Raw genomic sequence first — 15,655 nt, forward strand, 5'->3', positions numbered from 1 at the left:
GAAGTGTGGTTGTATCTCCTTTCACAGTCATTTTCTTGGTGGGTTAATTTTTTAAAAAATTAACCCTTTATTGATATTTTAGTGGCGTTTCAGGAGGAAACAGAACGCCTGGGTCAGACGCCTGTGTTCTTCACCCAGATGTCACTATTCTATCTGTCTGGTTCGCCTCGGCCTAGGCTGCTCACATTAGTCCTGCAGAGGCGACCAGTGGCTGTGTGGGTGCATAGCTCCTTTTTCAGTGTACACTTCCTAAACTGTAGCTTGCGACACTTGAATTCTGTTTTCTTCCATCTCTGATCCATTGGCTCCCAGGACTTTCCTGTCCTCCTACTAATTCCTTTATCACTCCTTTCCTCCTCTACTGCCCTTTAAAATGTTAACTTTACCCTGTGTCCTGCCCTCAGTGTTATTTTCATCTCCTATATTCTCCCAAGATGCAAAGTAGTAGAGCCTCTTTGCCTCAGAAAAGTGCAGGGTGGTGAGAAGGAATGCTGCCGCCCTCGGACTAACTTCTGGACTCTGCCTTTGCTGGCGTGAGGCCTCGGATCACCTGTGGTCTCGGGTCACTTGTGGTCTCTGACGTGCAGATCAGTGAGAAGACAGTAGCACTCCGTGTGTACACTTTATTAAACATTCTTATTTCACCTTCACTTTTGACTCTGCTTCTCTTATTTGTCTCCCCACCCCCAGTGGTCAGATCTGAATTTTCAATTTCTTCCTGAACATGTGAGAGCTCCACAACATTTCAAACTAAATAAACCTAAAACTGATATTTATCTTTGCCCTCTTTTATTTTTTATTAACATTTATCGGGGCAACATTGGTTAATAAAATTATACAGGAAAGGGCAAAAATAGGTTTACTGTTGTGAGTATGCGAAACACAGTTTATTCTTGTACTATTATTATTTTTTAAAATGTATTTTTATTGATTTCAGAGAGGAAGAGGGAGAGAGATAAAACATCAATGATGAGAGAGAATCATTGATTGGCTGCCTCCTGCACACCCGCTACTGGGGATTGAGCCCGAAACCCTGGGTATGTGCCCCTGACTGGAATCGAACCCAGGACCCTTCAGTCCACAGGCCAATGCTCTATTCACTGAACCAAAACAGCTAGGGCATTATTTATAAATTGTATAATTTTCCATACGAACATCTGTAAACTTCCTCTTGCCCACCCTTTGGAGGTTTCAAGTGTTCAGTTGTGTAATACATCATCCGTATATTGCATTGTGTGCCCATCACCCCAAGTCAGGTCTCTCCTTCCATCACCATTTATCCCCACCTTATCCTCTTCTACCTCTCCCCACCCTCCTTTCCTTCTGGTAACCACTATGCTTTTGTCTGTGCCTAGAGTTTTTATGTCTTGTTGGTTGGTTGGTTTCAGTTTTATATCCCACATATGCATGAAATCATGTGGTGGTTGACTTTTTCCATTTGACTTCACTTAGCATGATACTCATGTTGCAAGTGGCAGTATTTTATCTTTTCTATGTCTGAGGAGTAGTATTCCAGTGTATATATGTATCTCATCTTCTTTATCCAGTCATCTATCGAAGAACCCTCTAGTTGTTTCCATGTCTTGGCCACCTGCCTTTTCCCCCTTTTAAATTGGCTCTTTCTCCTGTCCTCTATTTCCTGCATCAAGTTCCTCTTCCTCCTCTCATTCGTACACCTGTCTTTACCAGTCTCCGCTGCACTGGCAGGGACGACAGGCATGCCTCCTACTTGGCATAGTAGGTGAAAATGCACCTGCCGTGAGCTGCTGGTGCTCATCGGAGGGTGTTAGACTAGGAAAAAGGGATGAGACTTTTAACTTGGAGCCTCAACATCACTCCTGGGCAATAGCCTCATAACTGAGATCTAGGACTCTAGTCCATCTTACCACTGTTCCTTTTTTCCTGAAAACAAGTTTAAACACGTGACCTCCCTACTTAGAAACCTCTCTGGGTTACTTACTACTTCTGGACCAGAATTTAAACTCCTTTATGCCTCAGCCTCTTCCTTGCCACTCATCTGCTTAGCCTACCACACACAGCCCTCCAGCATACCACATTTCTCATTGTCTCAAATCCCTGTGCTCCTAATGAGGAAAGCCCTGCCTTTCTCCATGCGGTGTCCTCTCTTCTCCAGCACTTTCCCTCCTAGTGTATTCCTGCTCATCCCTTTAGTACCTGTTGTACTTGTTCCTCCTCTGTAAGCCTTTCTTCTCCCAGTTGGAGGAGGTTCTGGACTCTTCCAACCTGCTTACACCCCTTTTAGGTCACTTTTTAGGGCATACGGTTCTGAAATATTTTTGTGTGTACCTAGCCCAGTTTTCTCAGCAGTTCACTTTTTTTCAGGGAATGAACATGAACGAATAGTCCGAATTTTGGTCTCTGTTATTTGCCTGTTAACTGTGGAGCTCATTAACTCGAGTCAGTTTACTGCATATTGATAGGTCAGCCATCTCCCCTAGGGCTTGGTGTATTTTATAAAGTGTTGGGCCTAAGATGATGTTGCCGATGATGTGAGCTCTACTTATTTGCATTGAAGGTCATTGTGTTCCTTGCTGTATTTTTTTAAATGTCTATTCATCTTAAAATTCTCTCTCATAGTGGTCTTTAAAATCGGGTGGAAATTATGACAGCTGAATTCTTATCATTAGGATGTGTTCATTTCACTAAGTGATACTGTGCAAAATGAACAAAACAGATTTTAGAACGCTTTTTACACAATCTTTGTATCATAATTCTAGGGAACATTAGGGCTCTTTATTCTCCATGTTTTTAGAAAGTATTGTATTTAAAAGTAAGTTCATATTGTTAGTATCCCATTAGATGCCTCATGTAAGAACCTTTTCATACTGTAGGCAAGGAGTGTTCTAGAATCCCTTGGTTATATGCTGGAAGAGGGAAAGAATGCTTCTTTGGAAAGATGTTTGACACAGAATTGCAGCCCTGTTCTGAGTAGAACCATTGTGATTTTCCTTTGAAAATAATTACAAATACAAATTAACAACTTGACATTCTTCTCACGTGTGTGATGTTGGGAATGAAGGTATATTCAAAAGTAAACATTTGTGGCCAATTTTTTTGGCTCAGATTACTATGACATGGAATCCCTGGTCTATGCAGACACAAGATCATTTATTCTGAAGAAGCCAAAGCTGTCTGAGGAAATAGTAGTGGCATCAAACCAAGAGTCGGGGATGAAGACCGCAGATACCCTTCGGGTACTTTCAGGACACCTTATGCAGACACGGTAGATGGTTTCTTTTTTTTGTGTAGCTAATTTGTGTTCATTAGATGGGCAGTGCAGGATAACTGTCAGTTTACACTTCCCTCCACCCCATCCTGGCGCTCAGTGTAGAGTGCTTTGACTCAATAGTTAGGCCACGTATATAGTAAGCCAAGATCAGGTTTCAAATATTCCAGTTCATCTTTCTTGTTCGGAAATCCATTATCCTGCAAAATAAGTCAGCGTATGATTTAATGTTAATAAGATTCTTTTCTTTATGTGCATCCAGGAAATGAGATTTTAAAGGCCAGGTGATCAAAATCAGGAAATCCCTCCAGAGTTAGCCAGTTGGATTGGGATGATCCTTCCCTTAGAAAATTAACTAAAAGTTCTAACAAACATACAGATAATAAAATTAGTGTAAATGTAGACTGCTGGCTATTGTGCTGTGTGCATGGATGCTGACTTCTCAGTTTATTTCCATGTGACCCTATGAGGATCAGATGGACGGTGGGGGTTAGGGTTGAGGAGAAATTGGCTTTAGCCCCAGGGGTGCTGGTGATGCTGCCACAGTGATGGGCCGCAGCCAGTGTGTGGTAGGTAGCAGGAATCCCACGGAGGCTGTACCTGCAAGTTCTTTAAAGTCTTTTTTTTTTTTTTAACTGAAGAAACCACAGCAAGTAAGGGAGTGATAGTTCTGCTAAAGAGCACGTTAGGAGGCTCAGCTTTATGTGTTCGTTTCCCTAATTCTATGGTATTTTCTATCTATCTGGCAGAGATCTTGTACAACCAGATAAACCTGCAAGTCCCAAGTTTATAGTGACGCTGGATGGTGTTCCCAGCCCCCCAGGATACATGTCAGATCAAGAGGAGGACATGTGCTTTGAAGGAATGAAACCTGTAAACCAAACTGCAGCCTCAAACCAGGGACTCAGAGGTCTCCTCCACCCACAGCAGTTGCAGTTGATGAGCAGGCAGCTTGATGACCCCAATGGTAGCTTTGCACACGGTGTGTTGAGAGCTCAGCCTTTCCCTCTTAGGGTGCTGGTATTGAGAAGGAAATCTTTGACATGTTTCTCTGTCTTGAATGAATACTGGTTGGAGGCCTTGCTTTTATTTATTCCTCAGTAGTGGCCTTTATTTTTTTCAGACAAAACAACCAGTTAAATTTGAGACTGTCTCTCCTGTGAATGTTGGCTGTTTTTAGGTGCTAACATGGTATTCAGCCGTGGAAGCCAAAAAATACCTTTTATTCATGTCAGAGAATGACCATCATTCTTAATTTCTGTTTACCTTTTTCTGAAAAAGAAACTGTACTGGCTACTTTCCTCTTTTACCAGCATTAGTCTCTTTTATAATTAACTTGCTAGAAAAATGAATTTGAATTTTGATGCTATTTCTCCTTCAGTGAAATTCTCTTGAGTGAAGTTTCTCACCTAGCAGTCAAAATAGTTCTTGGACGTTTAGAAAAGATCTTATGTTTAAATTAATATTTAAGCATAGTATTTAGAAGTCAGATCAACTCATTTCAGATAGTGACATGCTTTTAGGCAGATGAGCCTTTCTTATGGCTTTTCACTGGATACCAGTGGCAGGTACAGCTACTGATCATTTTCACTCAGGATAGAGAATAACCATGCTTTTCAGACCTCACATTCCTAGAAACACCTACTTTGACAGGGGAGGCAATTACTACATTTTTTAAAAATAGGTTTTTAATGATTTTAGAGAGAGAGGAAGGGAGAGAAAGATAGACAAACATCGATGAGAGAGAAACATCAACAGGCTGCCCCCTGCACAGTTCCCACTGGGGATTGAACCCGAAACCCAGGCATGTGCCTTGACTTGGAATTGAACCGCCGACCTCTTGGTGCATGGGTTGACATTTAACCATTGAACCACACCAGCCGGCCAATTACTGAATCTTAATGAACAGTATCAAAGAAAAAAATGGGTTTTGAAATTTTTCCAGAGTAAAATTTCTTTGCAGATATATGAAAATATATTAAATGCTTTTTTAGTAGCTAAAAAATATAAATTCCTTAGGGGGAGATATGAGTAAGTGAAGAGATATCGCTATTATCTTGAACTGAATGAGGCAATAATATAGTGTTATGGTTTTGATTGGTGGCAGAAGTTGAAAACAACCCTATTGAAAGGAGGAAAGGATTTAAAATGGAAACAAAGATGTTAAGAACTGCAAGTTGGGCACGGCATATTTCTTGACCTTATATATTTTGTCTAAAATAAGAGAAAATTCTGGTGCTTTTGCTACTTTGGTTTTCAATTTGGCAGCTTAAATTTTTATATGTTAGGGTCTAGTTCATTTAAATGTAGATGTCTGTTAGGCTTTATTGGAATGTATGTCATCGGCGACACTTATACCAGTGGCTATTATGGAGACAGCTGTGATGCGTGGTGAGCCTCTTTCACCATCACTTTGATCTGGGACTCTCGGTATATTACACTGAGAGACGCCTGAATAGCAGTCACAAAGAGGCTGGGGTCTCTCTTGCTCTCCCCCTCTGAGCAGGGAGTTTGAAACTTTGTAATTGCTTTTGGTGGCTTTTTGTCCAGTGTTTCCAGGATGCTACCGACAGCAGCAGCCGTTTGAAGTCACCCCCACTGGCCATTATATAGCAGTACAGATTTTATAGTTTGCAGCAAAAAGTGAATTTGTCTCTTAAAATGTAAACAGGAAAAGTTTTAATAGCTTATGAAGTAAATGTTAGGGAAAACCAGAGTCATGACCTTCGTATATATGGTTTAACATTTCTATCGGGAAGATACAGTTTCCTTGTGCAGTATTTAACCTCTTTAACATGCTTGTGAGTTGCCACTTATTCCACTTTGCAGCAGCCTGCGATGGGTATTCTGTTAACTTCTCATTTGGCCTGGGTTGCCACACAGATACCATAGTCTAAAACAGTGGTTCTCAACCTCCTGGCCCTTTAAATACAGTTCCTCATGTTGTGACCCAACCATAAAATTATTTTCGTTGCTACTTCATAACTAATGTTGCTACTGTTATGAATCGTAATGTAAATATCTGATAGGCAGGATGGTCTTAGGCGACCCCTGTGAAAGGGTTGTTCGACCGCCAAAGGGGTCACGACCCACAGGTTGAGAACCGCTGGTCTAAAGAATGTTCTTTAGGAGGAAGGTCAGACAGACACACATCTGTACAAGGCTGACACAAAAACATTTTAAATTTGGAGAAAATCCTCTGGCCCTACCAGATTTTACTTAAGACTAGGGATACTTTTTATCCTGGAGATAAATAATGACTTACTATTAAGTAGCCTGGAAAATTTATATGTCAGGCATAGTCGAAATAGCGCTGATGGTCTTCCTAACGGGTTCAGGACTGGCCGTGTGTGCCTTGTTTTCCTGTAATGAAGACGGAAGTCGGGTCACTGTAAAGTTTTGATTGTTACCTGTTTTTGCATTCTTGTTTTCATTTAATCATAAAATTAAGGAAGACATTATTTCCTCTGTGTACATGAGGAACCTGACATTCAGAGATGTTAGCACTTGCCCAGTGTCTACCTTCTCTGCTAGTAAGTTACAGAGCCAAATTTGAACAGCTCTGTAAGAGATGTAGTTCAAGTGATATCTGCTTTCACAAACATAAATATGAACAATAATAGGTAATACCCATGGTGCTATTGGGAGGGAGGGTTAGATGTGTTGGACCAGAAGTTGGTAGCTCATGATAGCTACCAGGTGTAACTTTATTTGGTTTATTCTGTTTTGAATTTGAATTAGTTGCCAGCATTTAAAATTTAAATGTCATGTAAAAAGGTTTTTGGCTTACCGAATCAGGAGACAGTCTGGCAACACGGTCCCACTTTCTGCAGTCACAATAATTGACATTGTAATTGGACAGAACCTGGTGAGTGGTATGGCAGTGAGTGTGCCATCCGTTGGTGTGTGCACTGGTCTCTTCCCCACCCGTTTGCTCCATGAGGAGCCTGACTGCCGTGGTGATCTTATATCCAGCCAGGCGCACTCTGTTAGGTAATCTGCTGGGCCCCTGTAGATACTGACATTTGTGACCCATTTTAGGCAAAAGTCTTTTCCTCACTTTGAAGACATTGCTGAATTTATCACTTGGACTTAGAAAACTAGGTATACCTCAGTGAGTTGGAATACTTTTGTATTGGGACCACTGGTGAACTTGCCTGAATGAGAATTCGTTCACATTTTTTATCAACTTGTGTTTTCAGTCTGCATTTCATTTTATTGGCTCTCTACTTGACATTCTTCCCTCTTTTATATTTGATCAGCTCTGAAGTACTTTTGAGAATTGGAGTTTTTTGTGAGAACTTTGGCCCTAGTTGCAGCATCACTGTTCACTTACTTCCACAATGCGAGCTAGTCTACTTCCTGGATCGTTTACAGGATTCTGTTACAGTGTTGGTCAGATTACTTTGACTCATTTATTTCATATGACTGTGGACATAGAAGATAACGATTTTAAGACTGGGTTTTGAGGGAAATTTATTAGAAGTGCCATGTACTGAATTGATCATAATTAATGTATACTTTTAATTCCTCTCCGTTTGTAGCTGAGATGAGTGAACTGAATGTGGCACAGAAGCCAGAAAAACTTTTGGAGCGCTGCAAGTACTGGCCTGCCTGCAAAAACGGGGATGAATGTGCTTACCACCACCCGATTTCACCTTGCAAGTGAGTAGCAGTGAACCAGTTCTGGTCTTCAGGTTAATTTCTATATCTGATCGCATATTTAGCTTTTTTTTTTTTTTAAGGCCAAGTTTGAGTTTTGTAACTAAATTAATTGACACTTACCAAGGTCCTGCCCTGAACAGCATATGTGTGTGTAGGGGGGGTGGGGGGGCAGGGGTATGTGTGGGTGTGGGTGTGGGTGTGTGTAGGTGTAAGGATGGGGAGATGGGAGGTGGTTTCTTTGTGCCTCAGACCTATGAGATACCGAAATTCTGGGTTTTATTCCGGATTCTGTACATTTAAGGAGGTGGGTATGTAATAACTATCCCTGTTGGTATGCATTGTGTTCATCCATACATACACAAATGTTAAGGCGTTGAGGAAAAACTATATAATAGGTAATGAGAAAATATTTTGGACTTGGGTATAATTTTTCCTAACCAGCTGGCTGTTTAAATGGAATGACCTTTGAGAGATGACTTTTACATTTTGTTTTTGTCCTATAGGTAGAATCTCTCCATGTTTTAATTTCAGGAGATTTTGATATGAGAATAACATGGATGTATAAATAGGGAGATCGTGGGACAAGTACTCTTTTTGGTAGCACAATCCCTTGTATAAATATTGTGCTCACTATAGTGTTTACTTCATAAAATATATAAACATAGACTTTAATAATTAAGTGGTGTGATTCTCATCACCAAAAACTCTTTTACCCTTCATGTGGTTTGGCTGGAGTTGAAAAACTGTTATTATCCCGGGCTTTGGAATAGATAGTTGTGTCCTGTTTTGATATATGGCTTCACTTAAAAATGGAGTTTCCTTCTCTTGTTACTTTTTGTTTCTGAAAACAAGTAGTGATGAATGAGTTTAAGGAGCCCCTCTACAAAAAAAACTAATGCATTCAGAAGATTAAATGTGAATAATCTGCTTTTTTTGTTGTTTTATAGGGCTTTCCCCAATTGTAAATTTGCTGAAAAATGTTTGTTTGTCCATCCAAATTGTAAATATGATGCAAAATGTACTAAGCCAGATTGTCCCTTCACTCATATGAATAGAAGAATTCCAATACTGCCTCCAAAACCAGGTTAGTGACTTTGTGCACTACTACTTTTGGGTAAAATAAAATTTAAAAAAATTAAAAATGACATTTTGTGAAAGGAATAGTTTTAAAATTGTAGCAGAATCAATTAAAGTAACGAGTCTCCACAGAGGAAGTGCATGCATACTATAGTATTCTTATGTATTTTTATCTTCACTAATGAATATATATGTCTCATCATAATATTTTAATTTTAAAATGGTTCCCATAAAAACATCAGACTGCATTAAAAATTATTTTGCCAAATAAATTTGATCAATGTTTGTCCTTATTTTTGTCAGCAGTTATAACAGCAACACCATCTTCTAGTAGTCAGCTCTGCCGTTACTTCCCTGCTTGTAAGAAAATGGAATGTCCCTTCTTTCATCCAAAAGTAAGAACTTTTTTCCCCCTTTATTGATTAAGGTATTACATGTGTCCTTATCCCCCTATTACCACCCCCCCCGCCCCCATTCATGCCCTCACCCCCCTGGTGTCTGTCCATTGGTTAGGTTTATATGCCTGCATACAAGTCCTTTGGTTTATCTCTCCCCTTTACCCCCACCCATTTTCCCAAAACTGAATTTAGTGATAACTTTTCAGTTGTGAGACCTGGAAGATCACTAGCAAATTGAGATTGAGTATCTTCCTCGCCTCCTTTAACTTATTTTTTGTTAGAGTTAAGTTGAAGGTCTTTAAGATCTTTAAGTTATTCCTTAGTGTCACTCAGCCCGTTTTTCTCTCTGGCCAAGTGGTGTGACACTACTGAATGTCAGTCTTCTAAGCTCTCAGGAGGGTAAAGCTCACCTTTGCTAGTCAGTTTCTGTTCTTCACTGCCCCTAAGCATGTCGGTGGTTTTTTCTTTGCCTAATGCCAGAACTGAGATGATGACATTAGTAGTCCAGCTTACTGCCATCCAGGCTTGTTCTGATGCTTTTGTCTGTGTACTAAAGACTGGTTGATGTGTCCTCAGCTGTTTCGTTGCTCAGAGTAGTGTCTCCTTTCTGAAATAGCAGCCTGAAGACCATACAGAAGGCCTTCACTTCCCTCAACTGCAGTTGGGCATAGCTGAGGGTGCTCAGTGAAGAATGTTAGGGTGTTAGGCAGGGCGTGCAGGGTGATTGTTAAACATTGATTAGAAGTAGTTGATTGTATGCTAAGGTTCTTTTTGAAATTTGGCTTGCTCTTATTCTGTGACTAGGATTGTGTGTGTGTGTGTGTGGTTATTTTTCATGGTTTCAGTAGTAATAAAATTAATGTTACAGACCATATTTCTTGCCCCATTGTTAGGGTGAGCTTGTTAGTGTCACTCTAATTGCCATTTTTGTCTGTATTAGCTTTGCATATGTTGAACCTGTTCTTATCTCCTTAGCACTGTAGATTTAACACTCAGTGTACAAGACCTGACTGCACGTTTTATCATCCCACCATTACTGTGCCGCCACGACATGCCTTGAAATGGATTCGGCCTCAAACCAGGTAAAGATGAAAATTAGTTTTCCTAATGGCATTTCAAATACAGTGGGGCCTTGACTTATGAGTGTCCCGACTAACGAGTTTTTCGAGATACGAGCCGTCTCTCTGCCGATTTTTGCTTTGAGTTGCGAGCTAAAATTTGAGTTACGAGCCAGCTTCAGATACCCCACCGCTAGTTGGCGCAGCGAACGTCACAGTGAACGCCACATCAGCCCAGCATCACGTGTCTCACTCGTTCACTTTTTGATTTGACATATGAGTAATTTGAGTTATGAACTCCGTCACAGAACGAATTAAACTCGTAAGTCAAGGCCCCACTGTACTTTTCTAATATGTAGTTTCTTAAATTTATAAGCACACAAATGTGGAATAAATTATCACTGCTTTTTCTCTGATGTTTAATTTTACATGGGTCTTTTGGAAAAATAATACAGTGTAGAAGCCAATTTTGTTTTATCCAGTAATTGCTTATTTCCTTGGATCATCTCCAGATCAGGTTTCTTTTATAACTTCATCTGCACATACACTAAGGCCTTCAGGAGTTATACTGCTTACAAATCTCATACCAGTTTTCTTAGACATTAGTAATTCGGGGGGAAAAAGTTTCAGAACATTTTAGTGTGGCCTATAAATTCATGTTATCTTTTATGTACCTTTTAAAATCTGGTATTTGCATCATAATCTGTAGAACGAATATTCATTGTCTGAAGATACTCAACTTCTTAATTAAGGTATGTGGTATATAGGGATGCGAAGCAGTTAATTAAAAATTTTTTTTGGTTTTATTCAGTGAATGACACCCAGTCCTACCTGGCAGAAGATCGTGAAGTTTGAAAGTTTCCATCTACTGATGAAAAAGATTCTGTAGAACTTGTCAAATCTTTGAAACTTGGAATATATTGCTTTCATAATATGAAGTTATTGCCTATCTGAAGTACCTAATTTTTCAAGTTTGTAAGTTTATTATGTGGTTTTAACATTGGGTGTTTTGTTGTTGTTTGCCTTGTTTTGACTATGGAAAGACAGTTTAAGGAAAAACTGAATTCTATTAAAACACCTGGTGTGTTTGTACACTGCTGTTTTGAGTATCAGCATGTACAACATGGTGATATTGTCAGTACAGATAATCCAGTTTGGGGCTACATGTTGCTGTGAGTGTCTGCGTGTGTGCGCGCGAGCGTGTGTATACAAAGAAATATAGTGAGGGGAACATCCTTATTCCAAAAGTTGGATTGCTACTTTCATTTTTTCCAGGGATTATATAATGTTCATGATCCACTAAAAAAGTGTTGAGGTAGTTTAAATAGTCCATCCTACTTTTTAATTTTAAGTGATTAAGTTTGGCTTCTTAGGTTGCGTGCTGGTTTGGTAAATGGTTCCCAAATAGCTAGTCTTTGCCTTCTGGGTAAGGATGAGTGAGGTGGGCATGTAGAGTGAAAACAGCTGGAATGCCAGCGGCAAAAAGAAAAAGAACAATTACTTAAAATGTTTTCATTTACTGTTAACATATACTTTTAAAATAAATATTTTGGAGAACTACATTATCACAAAATTATACAAAAGTTTTTACAAGTATATATACATAGGTATCAGAGAACAGACTTGAAATTCACAAGATTATATAGCTATACATATACATTCTCCCATTCTGAAAAACATTCTCAGAAATAATTCCAGAAAAAATAGTTACTGAAGATAATTTTTTAAATGTAAAAATTAGATTTCAATAGTATATTTTAAATGGCAGACTATATAATTACAGAGATCAGATGGATAAATTGCAAAGTAGGACTAAACTTTTTGACTACTGAATTAAAATACAGTTATGTGTTTGTGGTTTTTAAAATTGTTAAGGCAAGAAGTGTCAAAAACTTTAGAATTAAACGGATCACTGATTTTAAAGACTTGATGTACAGTTTTTTAAAAAGTAAAGCTAAAAGTTGGTTAGAAAAAAGCGAATTAATGCAAAAGGGATAATAAAGACTCAAACATTCTGACGACCAAATTAAATGTAACTGTAAAAAAGTTCAGTGACTTCTTCAATCACATCCTCAAGAGAGAATGAAACCACACGTGTCAACCCATGTTTAAGAGCCTGAAACCAGCAGTCTGTTGTTTTGTGGCTGCTGCTCTTCCATTGGGAGAAGAAAGATAACCGTTAACCATTTTGTAAGTTGCACTTTGCTGTGCTGATTCCAAAGTAAAGACAAAGCACAGGAGAGCACAGAGTTGCCAGTGAGGTGTGAGTGAAGTGACCATTCCTCCTCTTCTAAAAAGTGGGCTCCATTGAATTTAAGGCATATATTCATTCCAGTGTTAGTACTTGAGATACTTTTTCACATCTCTGCAGAAGAAATTTGTTTTAAATTGTACTTCCAGAAATTTAAACAGATATTTAGCATCATCGTTTATAAATGTTTTGTAGTTGCAGAGTCATAATTCCACTATAAAAGACATAAGTGGGAAACAAGGGCTGGTGTGGTTTAGTTCAGCCATTTTACAAGGAAATAACATGCTAAGATTGAATTGTTTCTTGCTACTTAATAGACATTGCCTGGAAACATATTTAAGAGTTTAATCTTATCTTTCAGTTGCTATGGTTTATGGGAGAGCTAAGGTTGATTCTAAAACATTTGTTGGGTAATTTGGTCTAAAATGAACCATCATCCAAAAGGATCACAAAAAATGGAAGGGAAAGGGTGTGGCTCACGGTAAGCAGTGCGTGGCACAGGGTGCAGTGTGCTTTGGCATGCGTTTATATACAGAAACAGGGCTAAAGGTGCCAGGAAAAGTCTCAGCTTACAAATTCAGGAGCATAGTCAGATACTGCACACACACATACACACATACCTCTCTGGGTTAAAAAAATGAACAGCAGAATCTCCATGGTCTATGGTGGTTTTTCACCTTCCCTTAGTTTGATGGCTGGTAAAAGCAAAAGAGCAAGGTACTCATGGATGACTCCTTAAATTCAGTACGACCTTCAGTCATGAACTGACAACAGTGAGGTTGGCTTATCAAGTTGGCCACTTGGAAGAAAGAAAATGCAATGGAAGCAATTTTATCCTACTCGCTTAAGGTGAGTAGAGTTTCTATTTGCATTGTGATAGAAATGGAATTTCTCTTTAGCCAAAAACCTGCAAACTTGACTGCCAAAAGTCTCAAAAATGGAGGGAGAGAGGGATTCAGGGGATTTTTTCCCCCTTTAATTTGTTGACTTCTCCTTTATAATATACATGAATAGAAATGTAATATTAGTGTATTCTAAAATTTGCCTTTATTTAGGAGATGTAAATAATGAAAGAATATGATCTTATGTTTCAAGTTTCTTAAACACCTTTAATCAGTTCTTTCAACACAGCTATTCCAAGCTTTAAAACTGACCAGCTTTAATCACTGGTTAGGCTTTCTTGTGATGTAATTTGACCATTTCTGTTTTTAGTATTTACAAGGCGTTGGACATACAAAACTAAGATTTCCAGACACCTGAAGGGGCCTATTATGCTACAAAGATAACACATTAAAATAAAAATTCATAGGACCAATAGAGCATCATAATCTTCTTCACACTTAGAAAAATATATTTTTAAATATCAGTTTACATAATTTCCAATCTTCAGGAAACTACAGATAGGCTAAACAGCATATTCCTGAATGGCAAATACTGATCTTTGGCAGCATTTAAAGTGAATAGGAATAAAGATCTAAGACTTCAGCCCCAACCCACCAAAAAGAAATAGACAAGTTTGAAAAGTGAACTTGTATTCATTCCTTTTGGAAGTTGGCTATGGGTGGCATACATCTAAACAGATTTTCCAATTAAAAAAATAAAAAGCTGTAAAAATATTTTTTCAAGAATTTAAATTGTATAACTTTGTAAATGTGAATTTAACTCTTTAGTTTACATGTTAAACATGTTTCTATTGGAGTATATCTTTAAATATTCAGTATGCTCTCCCACTTAAATACTATTGCTATCTAAAACCTTAAAAAACAGTACACAGTTGGAAATGATTGTTCATCATACTACTTTTTCATTGAGGCTATAATTTTAACTTTTCAAATATAGAAATAACTTCTGAATAAAGATGAAGATGGATAGCTCAAAAATGAAAATGTAGCAATCATATGCTAATAACTTTGGGTTTGTCCCTGTACTACAAATGCCAGGAGAACACTATCATTTATAAAAAGGGCTTTTCTTGATGCTGCAGAAGTAGTATGTCCTCCAGGGAAGCTTGTGTGTGTCTCCTCAGGGAAAATAAGGTTTGCCTTTTAAAAACATCCTTTAGGGTGATGGTGTGTTTCCTTTCCTTACAGAAACATAAGGATATATTTCACTTAAACTGTGAACCACAAACTTTCTAAAAGGAAAGTGTTGTGTTAAAGGATGATGAAAATAATCCGAGTTGGGTTTTTAAGGTTTTGGTTTGCCTCGCCAGCAGGTCTGCCAAATTTGCACACTCCCCCCAAATGGGGGTTGGCTCTCACTATTAAGTATTTATTTTGTCCTTCCTTGAATTGTAATTATCTGGCAGTGTATGGATTACAGTTACTCAGTGCATATAATAAATATTTTGAACTTATCCATCTTATATTTTGATGATTCTGGGCATATATCCCTGTTACAATCTTAAATTAGCACCACTTGACTTCTCCCTCGTCTGTAATTCTGGTTTCTCAAGGCTGTTTTTTCAGTCTTCCCAGCATCCATGTCTTTCAATGGGGCGTGTGTACACACTTCCAGACAAACAAACTGCAACCAGAGGAAACCTGCAGTGAGTTCATTATATTTCTAGGTTTTCAGAACAGTTAAGTTTTTCAATTGAGCTTTCAAACCATACATGTATAAAATTTTTCCTCGTTAACTCCTTTTACTCTGTATTTATACATAGTGCGTGACTCTAAGGCAGTGGTTCTCAACCTTGGCTGCACATTAGAATCACCTGGGAATCTTTTTAAAATCCTGATTTCTGGACCTCATCCTCTGAAATTCAGTTTCAGGGTACAAATGCAACGACCTTTCCCCGTTCAAAGAAAGCTATAACTGGATTATGGGACCAATTGCAGACAGTGATGAAAAGTTTGTGAACGGTTTAAAATCGCAGCCCCGGTGAAAATAGGGCATTTCGATCAATGCAGATATAACACAACTGAATCGGAGGAGGGAATTGTGTAACGGGGGGGTG

The 15,655-nt window shown here is 38.6% G+C and overlaps 2 protein-coding genes across 26 annotated transcripts in view; one reads left to right on the plus strand and one right to left on the minus strand.

Moving 5' to 3' along the window:
- Positions 1 to 12,368, plus strand: part of ZC3H14 (zinc finger CCCH-type containing 14) — a 41,702-nt gene extending 29,334 nt beyond the window's left edge. For 7 of the 25 annotated variants that reach the window (XM_023752518.1, XM_023752523.1, XM_023752521.1 and 4 more), the window contains 7 exons: positions 3,085 to 3,244; positions 3,997 to 4,229; positions 7,792 to 7,912; positions 8,860 to 8,996; positions 9,293 to 9,384; positions 10,363 to 10,469; positions 11,257 to 12,368. In XM_023752518.1, coding sequence (XP_023608286.1) covers positions 3,085 to 3,244; positions 3,997 to 4,229; positions 7,792 to 7,912; positions 8,860 to 8,996; positions 9,293 to 9,384; positions 10,363 to 10,469; positions 11,257 to 11,263 — 857 coding nt within the window. In that variant the 3' untranslated portion in view covers positions 11,264 to 12,368. The remainder of the gene's footprint in view (positions 1 to 3,084; positions 3,245 to 3,996; positions 4,230 to 7,791; positions 7,913 to 8,859; positions 8,997 to 9,292; positions 9,385 to 10,362; positions 10,470 to 11,256) is intronic. The other 18 variants (XM_023752519.1, XM_014454280.2, XM_023752525.1 and 15 more) reach the window with 4 other exon arrangements.
- A 2,784-nt stretch (positions 12,369 to 15,152) lies between these two features.
- EML5 (echinoderm microtubule associated protein like 5) overlaps positions 15,153 to 15,655 on the minus strand; it is a 98,004-nt gene continuing 97,501 nt past the window's right edge. Inside the window, exon 42 of the mRNA XM_023752517.1 lies at positions 15,153 to 15,222. Within this exon, the coding sequence (XP_023608285.1) occupies positions 15,186 to 15,222 (37 nt within the window). The 3' untranslated portion in view covers positions 15,153 to 15,185. The remainder of the gene's footprint in view (positions 15,223 to 15,655) is intronic.

The sequence above is a fragment of the Myotis lucifugus genome, unplaced genomic scaffold (assembly GCF_000147115.1).
Source record: "Myotis lucifugus unplaced genomic scaffold, Myoluc2.0 scaffold_34, whole genome shotgun sequence".
Classification (NCBI taxonomy): Eukaryota; Metazoa; Chordata; class Mammalia; order Chiroptera; family Vespertilionidae; genus Myotis; species Myotis lucifugus.